This window comes from Acipenser ruthenus, chromosome 38, assembly GCF_902713425.1.
Source record: "Acipenser ruthenus chromosome 38, fAciRut3.2 maternal haplotype, whole genome shotgun sequence".
Classification (NCBI taxonomy): domain Eukaryota; kingdom Metazoa; phylum Chordata; class Actinopteri; order Acipenseriformes; family Acipenseridae; genus Acipenser; species Acipenser ruthenus.
In genome coordinates, this window is record NC_081226.1 from 11,125,693 (window position 1) to 11,141,076 (window position 15,384).

Genomic DNA, 15,384 nt, shown 5'->3' on the forward strand with positions numbered 1-15,384 from the left:
ATGATTGTTGGTACCCTAGTGGCTGTCACCTAGCACTGCTACAATGTATAAATACTGTCAATAAAACCTGGACGTCTGAGCGGCGTTTTCAAATACAATCCCTGTGTCTCTCCTGACTATCAGTGGATCCCCACACCCAGAACAAACACTCTGCTTACACCACCATTAAACAATGAATTGTATTTTAATTATGTGGTGCTGTCTTTCTGTACCATTTGCAATTCAAACGATGACCCGTGATACTGACGTTCACTTCCTGATTTTTTTTTTCCTGTGACGTCACTGAGAAGGGCATTTACAGCATGATTTTCAACAGTGGCAAAATAAGAAAAATTAGAAAATCCTGCTGATAGTGTCTAAAGGGCGGAGGCAGTTTACAGCAGCTCAGCAGAAACAAAACCTCACATGAACTTGTTTCGAGCTAATAAAAAAGGGGGAACACTGTACATCTGATGTATTTGACTCAATTATATTAGAACATTTATTCTGTCTCATATATATGTTTTTATAACATTTATAAATATCAAGAAAAGAGAAGATATGAGCAGATTCTATTTCATGAACTAAATGTATCAGGTACGTTTTTTCCTTATTACTGATTGTAACAGGGGAGTGCTGACTGTCTGGCGTATGCGTGGTGCTGCAGGAAGAGGGCAGCAGCCTCGTAAGATCCGCCTGTTAGTCATGGCGATGACACGGAGAGGTGGGGAAGAGGTGTGTTGGATTCCCCTCTCTCTGAGTGGCTGAGAGGCGGGCCTTGGGGGTTGCTGAACCTTTAAATAACACTTTGTTGTTCCCTCAGATCGGCCCTGTAGGACGTACACGAGCCAGCGGAAGCTTTGTGGCCGGACGGAGAACAGTGCAAACACATATAGCACAACAAAACAAGAAAAGACAAGATATACAGCAGTATCGGAGAAACCTTGGCAGATCCCTGAAAGTATAGTTTAAGCGACGCAGTTGAGGGAACTGCGGAGTGTAGGACGGAGTCTCGGGCCATGCGGGTAGCGATGGTCGGAGAAACACTGCAGAGTGCAGCACCTTTATGTTGTAGTTTTGTTAATAGTGTTTTATTTCTTTTTTTCTTTGTGCCTTCTGTTTTGATTATTGTTTTGTTGGCCTGCGTGTGTACCCAAGGTACTCTGTGAAGCTGTCTACAATTGCTGGTAAAAATAGGACAACAGTGCCACCTTGTGGACATAAATAAATAGTGCCCCCAAGTGGTGTTTAGCACTGCAAATTTCTGTCTCCTGTGTCAGTGAATTCCTCACCCTTCCACACTGATATCAATGGAATGAATAACTATTTTATTTATAAATATTTATTGCTTATAAAGACCCTGAGATAAACGTCTATTGTGTTATTGCAATCACTCTGGTGAAACAATGTCTTGTAATTTGCCCAAAACATCAACATTTTTCAACAAAACTTTCAGGGGATATTGTAAGGTCCCTCAGGTCTTAGAATAACACGTTTTATACATGTATCTCTGAGCTGAATACATAATAAAAATACTTAACTTCAAAAACAAATTAAAAAAAAATATTGTGTTGGGAATAAAAAAAGCAAAACACTTGTATGGTTTCTGAAGTACTTTATAATGTTCCCCAGAGTGTTCTGAAAAAAGGACACCATTTCCAAGATGCTACTGTAAAAATAGATTTTTAGTGAATTTTTATAGGAAAAGTCAACCACAGCCAAAAAACACCTGATCCTGGGGGAGCATGCCACTGAAATGCTTTGTTTTGAAAGGGTTAATATATGAATATCTACAGCTACAATTCCGCCTTTTAAAGCTCTTGTGTCTATTTAATCAGTTTGCATTGTAACACTCGTGTAATTTAAATTATGGTGCCTAAACATATTTCTGTTTAACTATTTCTGTTTCACTTTTTATGTCAGTTACATATTACTGCACTGAAGGCAGGAGTGTTGCCTGAAATATGTTGGATTTAGCATACTCCGGTGGCATCAAACTTCTGCCCAGCTGAGCGCTCTCTTTGCTGGAGACCTGGTGGCCATCCATGGTGGATTTTTCCCCAGGACTTCTACTAGAGGAGAAGCAGAGGAACAAAAGGAGGGATCTTCCGTTTTTATAAATTTAACAGGGGCCAAGATACCAGCGATTTAAAATGTAAGGGAGGTCCCTTGAACTGCTGTCTCGGGCAATCTTTTTTCAGTGGGTACGACAGGACCTCACGAATAAAGATCTCTCTCACAACAAAATAAATAGAAGTCCAAATTCTTTTTTCGCCAGAGTACTTCTTCTTTTGCAAGAAGAGATTGTTTTGTCCTGAAAGCAATTCTTTGTTTGTGAGACAAGTGATGAAAAATATCAAATAAACACATTTACGACTCACTAAAAAAGATCATGTTAGTGGAGTCCCAATTATACAGATGTAGTAGAGTACTAAAGATATATGATTTTAAGGCAGCTTTAATTTGTATTTATTTTTAAACTGAAAACAAGAACGTGGCCTGGAGTTCAAAAACGTGGCCTGGAGTTCAATTTAAACACTATCTAGTATACATGTAAGTAATATATCGTGATTAACTTGGTATAACAATTCTGTAAGGTGCATTTTATTGATGTCTATATTTATATGCAACAGGGAACATTGTTTTTGCATAAACTTTTATATAAAAAACAAGCTAAAGGGTAACTTTGCTGTTTACTGTTTCAATTTATTATGAAAAGTTAAACTCTACCTCTGTGTTTAAAATAGCCTGCTGCAATGCACTCCCACTTCCTAGCCTGGACATTAATCCACTGGAATGGTGGGAAGTTCACAGTGGCTCACTCAAGCTCATGGACAAACTTGACAAAAAGCTTTTGTGTGTTTCTGGGACCCCTTCAGAAAGCTTATATTTAGCACTGCTGGAGACACTGACTTCTCCCAGAGACTCTTCACAAGTGTATGTGGAGTTTACGTGTTAATTACGAGTTAGGAAGTTACAATTCCCCTGTTTAAATCTGGGTACCAGAACACCAATAAAATACTGATTTTCTTAAACAACATTTGTTCTACAAATTCACATTTTATTTGTGAATTTCTAGTAATAGGTAATGCACTTATCTAATTTCTACAAATATATCCAACATGTGTCTCCCCATCATGTCAGAATAGTTTCTTTACGCGTCTGTGTGCCAGGGGCTTCGCTTGTGTTTGGTCATTCTTTTAGTGTATTTGGAATGTTTTGGTGCCATCAATCTATACAACACAAGTGGTGGACAAACTCAAGAACTCAAGTAATTCAAGCATAGCTTGCTATGGAATAACTTTTATACCAGAGCTTTTACAGACAAGGAACAACAAAAGTTCTACTGTGGGCTACCTTGAGACAGCAGACCGACTTGCATTTTGATTTGTATTATAAACATTACAGGGCATTGGACACTGCCTCAACCAATCAAGATGCAGCATTTCTGACCACTTGCACCAGTAAAGGACTGCTAGTGTAAACAAACAGCCTCATTACTGTGTTTTAAACAAGCATATATAAATCCACTCACATTTAGTAAAAGTAAATAGGATTAACTGTGGTATTTGGTCGATTCAAATACACTGTAATCCATCCTAGACCGGGGGGAGAGACCTTTGAAAGCTCCAGCATGGCATCTGAGTAACTTCTCCTGGAACACATCGCTGCTTGGGTCCAGCGTCTAAAACACTGCAAGTGTCTGGAATGACCCTGCCAGGAAGTGATTTTGTTTGAGGAATAACAAGGAAAAAGGAAAACAATCTTTTTTAAACATTAGAATCAAAATCATTCTTTGGACTTTGCAAAATCTTTTTTTACCACAAAGAGTCAGAACTTTATTCCGAGACTTTTCAACTTCTTGCTAAACCAAGTATGGTAAATCTGCATATTTATTGGATCTCCATGGAGCACAGAAATGATATGATTAATTTGTAAATGGTGTATGCTGAAATGTGAAATGAATCCATTGTTTAAACATATCTGGAATTCTTAATCTTATCAAATATATGAATGCATGTTTTAATGTTTTAGATATATTTAGAATTATGATCAAATATATGGTTTAATAATTTTCTGAACACATTTAACTAATTACAAAATGAGTTATTATAAATCCTTTGATAATATTCAACCTACCTAATTTTGTAACATTAAAATGAACAAAAGTAATTTTACTTTTAAACAGTTATCTGTTTTTATTTTTGAATGTTCATCAAGCACTGTTAGAAATAACACCTATTAAGTTAATGGGGAATATTGTTTAAAATATTAAATTAGCTATAGCCAACAAACATAAAGGCTATATTTAGGGCTTTCGATTTTCATTGCTTTACCCAGACTTTTCTACTCTCCTTTAAGAATTCAACTGATACATGTTAAGTCATTTGTGTATCTCAACCACAACTGACAAATGTGTTAATAGTAAAATTGATTTCAATTCACTGTTTTTTTCTGTGAAACAACTTAATTGGCCAAGCCTTATTTTTTGATTAACATACAAACAAGATTCCAACATGTTAATAAGTGACTAATCTTTATTAAAGCTAGAATGAAAAATAAACTGTTTTATGCTGGACACACTATTAAAATCGTTCTGCGTGACTGTATTATGTGTTTATTTAGCAGACGCCTTTATCCAAGGCGACTTACAGAGACTAGGGTGTGTAAACTACGCATCATAGAAATCCCCTGTAAATGAAATCAATTTTACTATTAACATGATTCTCAGTTGTGAATGAGATACATAAAAGGCTTAACTGGTATCCATTGAATTTTTAACCCTTTGCAGACTGAGAGTTCTATGTTTTTGGGCGGACAGACACGACTTGACATTAGGGCTTGTATCTGCACAAATATCCACCTAAAGTTGAAAGTATTATACCTTTCTAAACCTCTGAGGGTCTGAGGATCATTAAGAAAACATGTTTTCACTATATGATTAAGTACAACCTATAATTAACAAGTCTGAATGCTAAAACATTTTTCTTTAGAAATGTTCTTAAGTGTCATTTAGTGATCTCCTACCTAAAAAGTGATAAGATACTAGAGATACCTTTAGTCAAATTTACTCCTGTTTAGGTGTCCAAGTGTCTGAAATTCTGACATTCTAAGTGCAGGGATAGGGTTACACATTTGTGTGAATTTTATGGTGTCTTTTAAGGTTTGCTAAATGACTGAAACAATTCCCGTATTCAGCACAGCGATGATGTTTCTCTCCTGTGTGAATGTACACATGGATTTTAAGGTTTTCTAAATGACTGAATCTCTTCCCTCATTCACAACAGTCTCTCTTGTGTGAATGCGCAGGTGTCTTTTAAGGTCACCTAACTGATTGAATCTCTTCCAACATTCAGAACAGTAATAAGGTTTCTCTCCTGTGTGAACACGCTGGTGGATTTTAAGATCACTTAATTGATTGAATCTCTTCCCACATTCAGAACAGTGATAAGGTTTCTCTCCTGTATGAATGCGCAGGTGTCGTTTAAGGTCACCTAACTGACTGAATCTCTTCCCACATTCAGAACAGTTATAAGGTTTCTCTCCTGTGTGAATGCGCTGATGGATTACAAGCTTTGATAAACGACTAAATCTCTTCCCACACTGAGAACACTGATGACGTTTCTCTCCTGTGTGAATGCGCTGGTGCGACTGAAGATTTCCTAACTGTGTGAAACTCATCCCATACTCGGCACAGGGCAGTGAAGTCCCTCCTGTGAGATTTCCCATGAGAGTTTCAGGAGAGTCTAATTGACAGGAACTCTTCCCACCTTTAACAGAATGAGGCAGGGTCTTCAAGTTGCCCTGGGTTTCAGAACTGTTAAAACATACAGAATGTGTCGGCTCTGTACTCTTCACAGTAAGTGGGTGTCTGTCTTGTAAAGAATGGATTTTAACTGAGTGAGATCCCAATGTCTTCACATGTTCTTGGGGTGACATCTCTCTGAGTTTCTTGCGCTGTGGTTTGCCACTAGAAGAGTTTTTGCCCTGGAGTGATGGAGTGGAGTCGTGTTCTCCTTTAGAAGCTAAACAGAGAGAAGAGAGACAAAGGTTATTGTACAGCATTCTTCCACAGTCACTCTTCTGCAGGGTTTCATGTCATAAACATGACAACTCCTAGAGTGAACTCTGACGACTGCATATTGAGAGAATACAGCCAATACTTACTGTACTGTGACAATAATAACACAGGAATGCTTACTGCCAGACAGACATGTGCTGAAAATAAATATATGTTTAAAATGAAATGTGGTGTTGTAAACAAATATTACAGTCCCCAGGGTAGTTGCCGTGATATGAGGATTAAAAATGATATTTTATTTGAATAAAGTTTAAGAATAAAAATAAGACAGCTGGTTTTCATCATCATACAATACGGGGTCACTCTCATTTAGGTGCTGCTGCTGCTGCATACATTATACACAGAACTGAAGAAGCAGGGAGGGACTGTAGGCGACACTGAGGTAAGCTAGTCAGGAAAAAAAAAAATATTCTGTATTGTGTAAGGAGATTTGCTTTAAAATGGTGACTGTGTTTATGTATTGTGTGTGTACTATTGACTGTGTTTATTATTTGGGACTGCAACCCGTTTATTTATTCCAGTACATTACACATTCCTGTGTATTGCCTTGAATTATTGTTTGGCCACCAGACCAGGATTATAGTTAAAACCCTGTTCATTGTGGATTACAATTGCCTGTCTCCTGATTACGCACCGCATCACTCCTGCATCTGTACGCTGCAACCACTTTGCCACAGCGGGCCATTAAAAACAAAAAAGCCTCTCAATTTGCTGGCTCAGAAGGCACACTGGGATGAATGAGGGGCTAGAGATCAGCCAAGTACTGCAAGTACAAAATACAATCAAATTAGTTAACGATGGTGTAAATGCACCAAATAAAAATGCTACGTACAATTATTTCAAAATCCAGGCTCCAATAACAAGTTATATTTCTGAAAAACATAACTAAGGTTCCAATTTAAAACAAAATCAGAAAGCAATTTTCAACAAAAGTCATGCATTTCTTCCAACAAATGCAGAATGTAGAGAGAAAACAGATAGGGCAGTTTGCATAAAACATTTAAAAAGTTAGAAACAGGTATTTAATTTTTTTTTTAAATTGAACTTGAATTTTATCGCTGAACACTTGAGCAGGGACAATGTAAAATGCTGTGTGTGTCTTGTGCAGTATCGAATCTAGCCAGAATAAGAACATTGTTTTGAAGTGAATATTTCCAAAAGCTAATGTTTTTTTTAAAGTAAAAAGAGGATATTTATATCATGCAGTGATTCCATTTTTATAAGAATAAGCAGAAGAAGAAGATGATGCTTTTGTTTTTATTGATAATTACCGGTGTGGAGGCGTAGGGTAATGCACTCGCACAACAATGGGGTACTTCAACAAATTAATTAATGAAAAAAACATACAAACATTGCAAGTAAAGTCATGTCGCTCCAGCTCCAGCGCAGAGCAAGTGAGTGATTTCAGGGTCTAAGTAGGGCAGCCCAGCTGCCTGCTCAACTAAATAACAGACTGCAGTACCAGCGCCCTGCTGTTTAAATATGTAAATTAGCCATGTGTGAGTTAAACGCTCGCTCGCTGTCAGCAGCCGGCTGGGTGTTTATAGAGTTAACCTCGCCCAGCAGAAAGGAAACGTTCACCAGCACGGCTGTGCTTTTATTTGAAAGGAGATTCAGCATTGCTGATTCGATTGCTAAGTCGCATAGTACTACAATGTCGTTAAAAAAATGTGCTATCCGCCAGATTTCTCGTGTACCCCCTGACGAGATCTCGCGTACCCCCTGACGAGATCTCGCGTACCCCCTGACGAGCGCTCGCGTACGCCCTGACGAGCGCTCGCGTACGCCCTGACGAGAGCTCGCGTACGCCCTGACGAGAGCTTGCGTACCTGGACGAGAGCTTGCGTACTCCCGGGGTAGTGTACCTTAGTTTGAAAGCCACTGGTCTATAGTCCTATAAATGAGCACTGATGACCAGACACTGACTTTGTCCTACCCAAATGTTGTGTTTACAATTAAAAAAGCAGTAACATGAGCCACAGATTGTACAGCAGTAATGAGGTTGCCTTGGCCTTGCAGAGCTTCATAAAGCCCTTTCCAGCCACCCATCGGCTCAGATCCCCCCAACACCTTAGAATTCACTGCTATTTGCAATCTCAGCTACATCCCTGCATATTGAAATTTGCCAGCCTGAATATAAGGGGTGTCAATGAGGACAAATGCCTGAGAATATCACTTTGATTATTAACACTCCAGTTAATATCACTGACATTTATCAGTGATTTCCACTTCACTTAATATCTTAATATAATACTTAATATAATATCTTTGAGAAATAAAAATAAGAGATCAGGTTTATATGAAGTACTGTACTGAAATGTTTCTTCTGGTGATGCTTAGCACCCCTATTGGATTTGGGTTTGGATGATGGCACATGTGACCCCGATTGGATTTGGGTTTGGATGATGGCACATGTGACCCCGATTGGATTTGGGTTTGGATGATGGCACATGTGATCCCGATTGGATTTGGGTTTGGATGATGGCACATGTGATCTCGATTGGATTTGGGTTTGGATGATGGCACATGTGATCTCGATTGAATTTGGGTTTGGATGATGGCACATGTGACCCCGATTGGATTTGGGTTTGGATGATGGCACATGTGATCTCGATTGGATTTGGGTTTGGATGATGGCACATGTGATCCCTGCAGCTCTGTAAAGCTGTGGGAGTGGAATGGTTCGCCAGGACCGTGACTGCACACCCCTGAGCTAACAGCAGGTTTGTTGAAAGTCATTGACATAGTGGGTAGGCAGCTCCTCTTGTTTAAAATACTAATCTTAAACACACTGCTAGTGTTCAGTACCCAGTTTCTGCAGGATTAACAGGCAGCTCAATGCTGCTTGTTTTGTATGATTACCTGTGTATCCCAGTTCATATTCAGATGAAGGATCATCACACAGGTTGGATCCCAGCTGGTTGTTCTCCTCAAGTGTACAGACATGAATTTCAGTAGGAAGTTTCTCTGCGATGGGGGCAGATTCCTGCTCTATGAATTCTTCTTTAATAGGAACACATTCCAGTCGAGGGACCTCTTCATCTTTAACATGTGTCAGCTCTGTAATCTGCATTAGACTTGCACACCACTCCTGGTCAAAGGACTCCTCTTGTCTGTAAACCTCTTTGATCTCTGACCTCTCCTGTGCTTCAGATTCAGGGATATCGTGGCTCTCTTTGGGATCTGTGTGAAACAAAATTGTACAAAAATTAGAACTTATTAGCTAGGTTCCTTTAAAAAGCCAGCCCCTTGTCAGAATTCTACTGAGCATTCCAGTGGAACAATTTATGAGATAGTTTTTGTATTTTATTTTAAATGAATATAGTGTGGCAGTTGCTTTGACCTGTTTTACCTCCCCAATTAAATTATTTTCCCTCACTGCAGAAAACCCCACAACCTCTCAGGACAGCGAGCTCCCAGGAGGACAAAGGCCAGCCCTGCAGGAGCACCTGAACTCCCAGGAGGACAAAGACCAGCCCTGCAGGAGCACCTGAGCTCCCAGGAGGACAAAGGCCAGCCCTGCAGGAGCACCTGAGCTCCCAGGAGGACAAAGGCCAGCCCTGCAGGAGCACCTGAGCTCCCAGGAGGACAAAGGCCAGCCCTGCAGGAGCACCTGAGCTCCCAGGGCGCCTGATCAACAGATACAAATCATGAATAATGGCTACTTTTCAAGATACTACAGGACTGTGAGCTGGGAATGAGGTTGAATCCAACATTGCTTCTAAGGTATGTGTGCAGAGGGGTGATCAATGGCTGGGTTTACATGCATGTGAAAATCGATTCTACAGTCATGACTGTGTGACGTTGTCACGCAAATACACCGTGAAACAGCAAAAGAACGTCCTTTGGTCAGCACGACTTTAACAGCAGGGTAAATCACTTTCTCACGATAAAAATAGCTGTAAAAACCCATGTGAACCGGAGCAGGAATCGTGCGTGTGTCTCCCGAGATTTCAGCAGTCAAGATCCCATTTAACTGGCAGAATCTCGTGTTATTCTTCAGCAAAGCCATACCAAACCACACACACACTCAAGAAAGAATGCAAAAGGCACTGCAAATGTAAATCTCTCGTATAGCCTTTTATTAATGTTTGTATAAATGCATGCTGTTAAGCAAAACTAACCAAACCTTTAGCCTTATATTAGTAGTAGTAGTTTTGCTCTTATTAGTCCTTGTATTTTGTATCTTTTTGTACAGTAATTATTGAGATGTATTTTTTGTATACAACTGTAAGTCGCCCTGGGTAAGGGCGTCTGCTAAGAAATAAATAAATAAATAAATAATTAATAATAATAATAATAATAATAATAATAATAATAATAATAATAATAATAATAGTATTTTCTTTTTATAATTCTTTTAAGATGTCCCAGGAACAAAAGAGCTCCACCTCTTCTTCCACCACACAGAGCTGGAATGAATTGTTGGCATCAATTGGCATATTGCGCAATAAGTAATGGATATAGTTAACAAACAACATATGTACCGTATCGCTTTAAATAAAGACTTTTGTTAGAATGTTTATAATATTAAAAGTATGTGTGTGTGAGTGTGTTATGCGGATTCTGCGCCTGGCTCTTCTACCGCAGCTGCAGACCAGCAGTCATGGCTTCTCGGAGCAGAGGCAGGGTATAGGGACCGGCAGTCACTGGCTTCTCGGAGCAGAGGCAGGGTATAGGGACCAGCAGTCACTGGCTTCTCGGAGCAGAGGCAGGGTATAGGGACCGGCAGTCACTGGCTTCTCGGAGCAGAGGCAGGGTATAGGGACCGGCAGTCACTGGCTTCTCGGAGCAGTGGCAGGGTATAGGGACCGGCAGTCACTGGCTTCTCGGAGCAGAGGCAGGGTATAGGGAAAGGCAGTCACTGGCTTCTCGGAGCAGAGGCAGGGTATAGGGATCGGCAGATGTGTACAGGAACATTAGGATGCTCAGCCTGGTAATCCGCCTATAGAACTGCCAGTGCACGAAGCTGCTCAGGAACCTTGTGTGTATTTTTACATGTCCCCCTGTTCTCAATGTTATATTCATATAGGCCTGAGGATCATGCCGTTTTTTATTGTATTGTAGTGTAGTGTAGTGTAACCCCCCCCCCCGTGTTCTCCGTGTGTGTGTGTCAGTGTGCGTGTCTCAGTTTGTGCGCACGCGCGTGAGTGTGTTGGAAAGGTGGCAACGCATGAAGCTCTCCTCACGAGAGTCGTTCTTTTCCTAATTACTAGACAGACACGGGCATTTAAATATCCCTGCCCCTAAATTACTATGAATTGAGTAATCTGCATTGGTACGGATTACTTTTTTTTCCTAAATCAGAACAGCATCACAACGCATTTCCTGAAAAGTACGAAAACCTTCGTGAGGAAAACTGTCATGACTCGTGCATGTAAACACTGTCAATGTCTCAAAACATCGTGAGGAAAACTGTCATGACTCGTGCATGTAAACACTGTCAATGTCTCAAAACATCGTGAGGAAAACTGTCATGACTCGTGCATGTAAACGCCGTCAATGTCTCAAATGAAGCTGAAAGGATTTCTGACATTTGAAAACCCATAAGTCACATTTTATGAATATAAATTTGTTTTTGCATTGGAGATAAAATACCAAAAACGGACAACAAATTAAAATAAAGTGAAGCATATTTCTGCTGAGGATCGTGTCAAGCAACTTCCCAAATAAACTTTACATGCAGGTGGAGGTCAATTGTTTTGCATATCTTGTAATGGGCCTTTTGATTTTTTTAGAAAGAAATATGATCGATCCCCATATAGCTTCCGAATCACACATCAAATGAAAGACTACTAAACAGAACATAAAACAAACAACAGCTTTCACAAAAAAGTATTCTTGTAGCCCAGGTAAATCAGTACTACGGGTACGGTCTAGCACAGCCACCTCGGTTCAAACAACCTGCAGTTAGAATTTTACACTAGAATCAGGCACGTTTTCTTTTTTTGACCTGGCGTAGTGTTACAAAATGGTACATCATCACAATGTGGTAGGCGTACCAAAACATGAGCCGTGTAATGCTAAAAAAGTGGTACGCTGTCACATTGAAAGTGGTACGCTGTCACATTGAAAGTGGTACGCTGTCACACTGAAAGTGGTACGCTGTCACATTGAAAGTGGTACGCTGTCACATTGAAAGTGGTACGCTGTCACATTGAAAGTGGTACGCTGTCACATTGAAAGTGGTGCGCTGTCACATTGAAAGTGGTGCGCTGTCACATTGAAAGTGGTACGCTGTCACATTGAAAGTGGTACGCTGTCACATTGAAAGTGGTACGCTGTCACATTGAAAGTGGTACGCTGTCACATTGAAAGTGGTACGCTGTCACATTGAAAGTGGTACGCTGTCACATTGAAAGTGGTACGCTGTCACATTGAAAGTGGTACGCTGTCACATTGAAAGTGGTACGCTGTCACATTGAAAGTGGTACGCTGTCACATTGAAAGTGGTACGCTGTCACATTGAAAGTGGTACGCTGTCACACTGAAAGTGGTACGCTGTCACACTGAAAGTGGTACGCTGTCACATTGAAAGTGGTGCGCTGTCACATTGAAAGTGGTACGCTGTCACATTGAAAGTGGTACGCTGTCACATTGAAAGTGGTACGCTGTCACACTGAAAGTGGTACGCTGTGAGATTTTGGTACAGGTGCAATCAATTGCGATGTGATGTGTTTTTTCCTATTGCCAAACAGAGGTACATTTACCATTAATTATACATTATTTTTTTGCAAACAAACTGGAAACAGACCATTTCTCTAAAAAAAAAAAAAAACAATTCGACATGAACAAGACAAAATGAGAAGTGCATCGCAAAGCTGCAGAAGTAAAAAGAAATGTCATAATGTCGGTAGAAACTGCTGGAGGATGCTGCCGGCTTGCCTTTAAAAATAATGACAGCACTCCGTTTTACTAAGGTAAGCACGTACCGCTATTTTTAGGCTTTTATAGGGCTCTGCAAATAGTATCTACTTAGGTGTGTTTAATGTCTAAACAGGTCCGCGAAATCCTAATTTTATTCCATAACCTACCCGGGAAAAATGAGTAAATGATCTGCGATTAAGTAGCTCCTGGTTATAATAACCAATAGAAGACAGAGCCGTGTTATTAACACCACTTATAATAATCAAGCACTTAAATTATAACCAAGAGCTTTACAATAAAAAGTGATTTAATCTGTTGGCTTGACCAAGCAATACCACTTAAAAACAAAAAAAAAACATTCTTACCTTGAAATAATCGAGGTTGTCTGATGTCTGCATCTGCAGCGTTCATACATCCTCGCACTGCTTTCAACTCGCTCTCTGATATCTCCAACCTGAGCCTCAGACTGCCATTCTCTCTCTCCTTTCCAGCCATTTCCATCTGGAATTCAGTGAATTTGCTGCCGATAACATTAGTAATTTCACACAAGACGGTGTCTACAGCCGCTTTCACTGCGTGCTCGATGGTAGAGGCGAGCTCGTCTTGAAAGAACGACACGGAGATACTGACGTCCATCTTCACTGACTGTAGTTTGAAACTGGTTTAGCTGAATCCTTTATTCATTCAGAAACAACGCCTTCATTTTTTTTTTACTGAACCTTCCCATTCAACTTATCTGGTGTGATAAAAGAAAGAACACAATCAGATTCGTCTCACTTTGCAGAAAGAACACAATCAGATTCGTCTCACTTTGCAGAAAGAGCACAAACAGATTCGTCTCACTTTGCAGAAAGAGCACAATCAGATTCGTCTCACTTTGCAGAAAGAGCACAATCAGATTCGTCTCACTTTGCAGAAAGAACACAAACAGATTCGTCTCACTTTGCAGAAAGAGCACAATCAGATTCGTCTCACTTTGCAGAAAGAACACAAACAGATTCGTCTCACTTTGCAGAAAGAGCACAAACAGATTCGTCTCACTTTGCAGAAAGAACACAATCAGATTCGTCTCACTTTGCAGAAAGAACACAAACAGATTCGTCTCACTTTGCAGAAAGAGCACAATCAGATTCGTCTCCCTTTGCAGAAAGAACACAATCAGATTCGTCTCCCTTCGGAAGGAGTAGCGCTCGGATTTCAGAACACTGCAGAGCTCTGCTGGAAAGCGCCTTTGTTTACATTGCGAAGTGCAGCGTATCTGTAGCTACGACCGACACACTATGTCCGAGTTCTTATATTCAACAAAGGGGGGCTATTTGTCTCAGAAATTCGTAATACACAAACATAAATAATTATAAATGACTTAAAAACGTTTCAAGCTATCCTAAATACTTTAAACAACAGGAGATAACATTTTGTAAAACGACCACTTACCGCTATCTCCGGCATAAACAAAACACAGCCTTCTACTTCCTGTAACGAAATGAAAGCGTCACTAGCAGTGGGCGTGCCTGGTTGTAACCGTAACGTATTATTGGCTGCAGAAACATTCTAAATCAATCTTGAAAGACATTGGCTGGCCTCCCTGTCAAAACAAGGGCTGGGACCCAATGAGAAGAGGTAATGAAAATGGACTATCGTTCCGGTCAATTGTGTAAAGAACATGTCCCAGAGAAGCAAAGTACACCACTTTCATTTTAATAATGAAGAAGAACACGTAATAAGTCATCATCATCATCTTCATCATCATCAAATGACTTGAAATAAATAATTAGTTTAACTAAATTATTCAACAACTCAGTAGTGCGTGTTAAACATACATTTTTTATGTAACCTTCAAATAAACATACATATTTGTTTTTTCTAAATTAGATATTTGCACCTGCAGGTTCAATATACATTCTAATTAAAACAAGCGCTGCTTTTAAATCTTGCAGGCATGGCGATAAGAAAATAACAGTGCAGCTTTATCACATTCTATAAAATGACAGTAAAAAAGTGATCACACTGATGTGCTAAACCATAAAATACACATTCTGATACAGCAGCGGATTCTTAAACAAAACAAACTAATAAATAATCACAAACTCCCATTATCCCTGCTCTGTGGAGACATGGATATGACTGGTCTGCAATCTACCACTATGAGAAAAATAAAATAAAAATAAAGGAACGCAAAAACATTTGAAAAATAGTTTAGATGTGTGTTTAGTGGTTACTAGTGAATGGAGTAGCTGCTGTCTGTCTCTGTGTCCTGCTCGCTCAATATGAAGGTGCTGCTGTATTAACCTGCACATTAATGAGACTGCACTGTCACACCCAAACCAGCATGCAAATCAATACTGTGCAAGACATTGAGACAGCCTTTGTTTTACACAGCCAAAGAAACCCATTCCCAATATCATTTGATTGTTGACCATTAACTTAATTTAGTAATTCACTATCAACTATATATA

At 39.7% G+C, this 15,384-nt stretch overlaps 1 protein-coding gene across 3 annotated transcripts; it reads right to left on the reverse strand.

The window, feature by feature from the left end:
* Window positions 1-2,259: 2,259 nt before the first annotated feature.
* On the reverse strand, window positions 2,260-14,442 carry LOC117972102 (zinc finger protein 32-like). 3 transcript variants are annotated; one of them, XR_009310928.1, is made up of 5 exons: window positions 14,363-14,442; window positions 13,294-13,664; window positions 8,924-9,244; window positions 5,036-6,005; window positions 2,261-3,693 (listed from the first exon to the last, which is right to left on the reverse strand). XR_009310928.1 is itself a non-coding variant. In XM_059009073.1 (4 exons), the coding sequence occupies exons 1-4, from the start codon at window positions 14,375-14,377 to the stop codon at window positions 5,233-5,235; spliced, it is 1,245 nt and encodes a 414-aa protein (XP_058865056.1). In that variant the 5' UTR covers window positions 14,378-14,430; the 3' UTR covers window positions 2,260-5,232. The 3 variants fall into 3 exon arrangements, 2 of the variants coding, with proteins under 2 accessions (XP_058865056.1, XP_058865055.1); XM_059009073.1 differs by having other exon boundaries at window positions 2,260-6,005; window positions 13,294-13,429; window positions 14,363-14,430; XM_059009072.1 differs by having other exon boundaries at window positions 2,263-6,005.
* Between the last annotated feature and the right edge of the window lie 942 nt (window positions 14,443-15,384).

Excerpts from the sequence above, each read along its gene's own strand:
- LOC117972102 (XM_059009072.1), bottom strand. The coding sequence starts at position 13,564 with ATGGACGTCAGTATCTCCGTGTCGTTCTTTCAAGACGAGCTCGCCTCT. Across the intron at positions 9,245-13,293 it reads ACAACCTCGATTATTTCAAG|ATCCCAAAGAGAGCCACGAT; the intron begins GTAAGAATGTTT and ends TGTTTCACACAG. Across the intron at positions 6,006-8,923 it reads ATATGAACTGGGATACACAG|CTTCTAAAGGAGAACACGAC; the intron begins GTAATCATACAA and ends CTCTCTGTTTAG.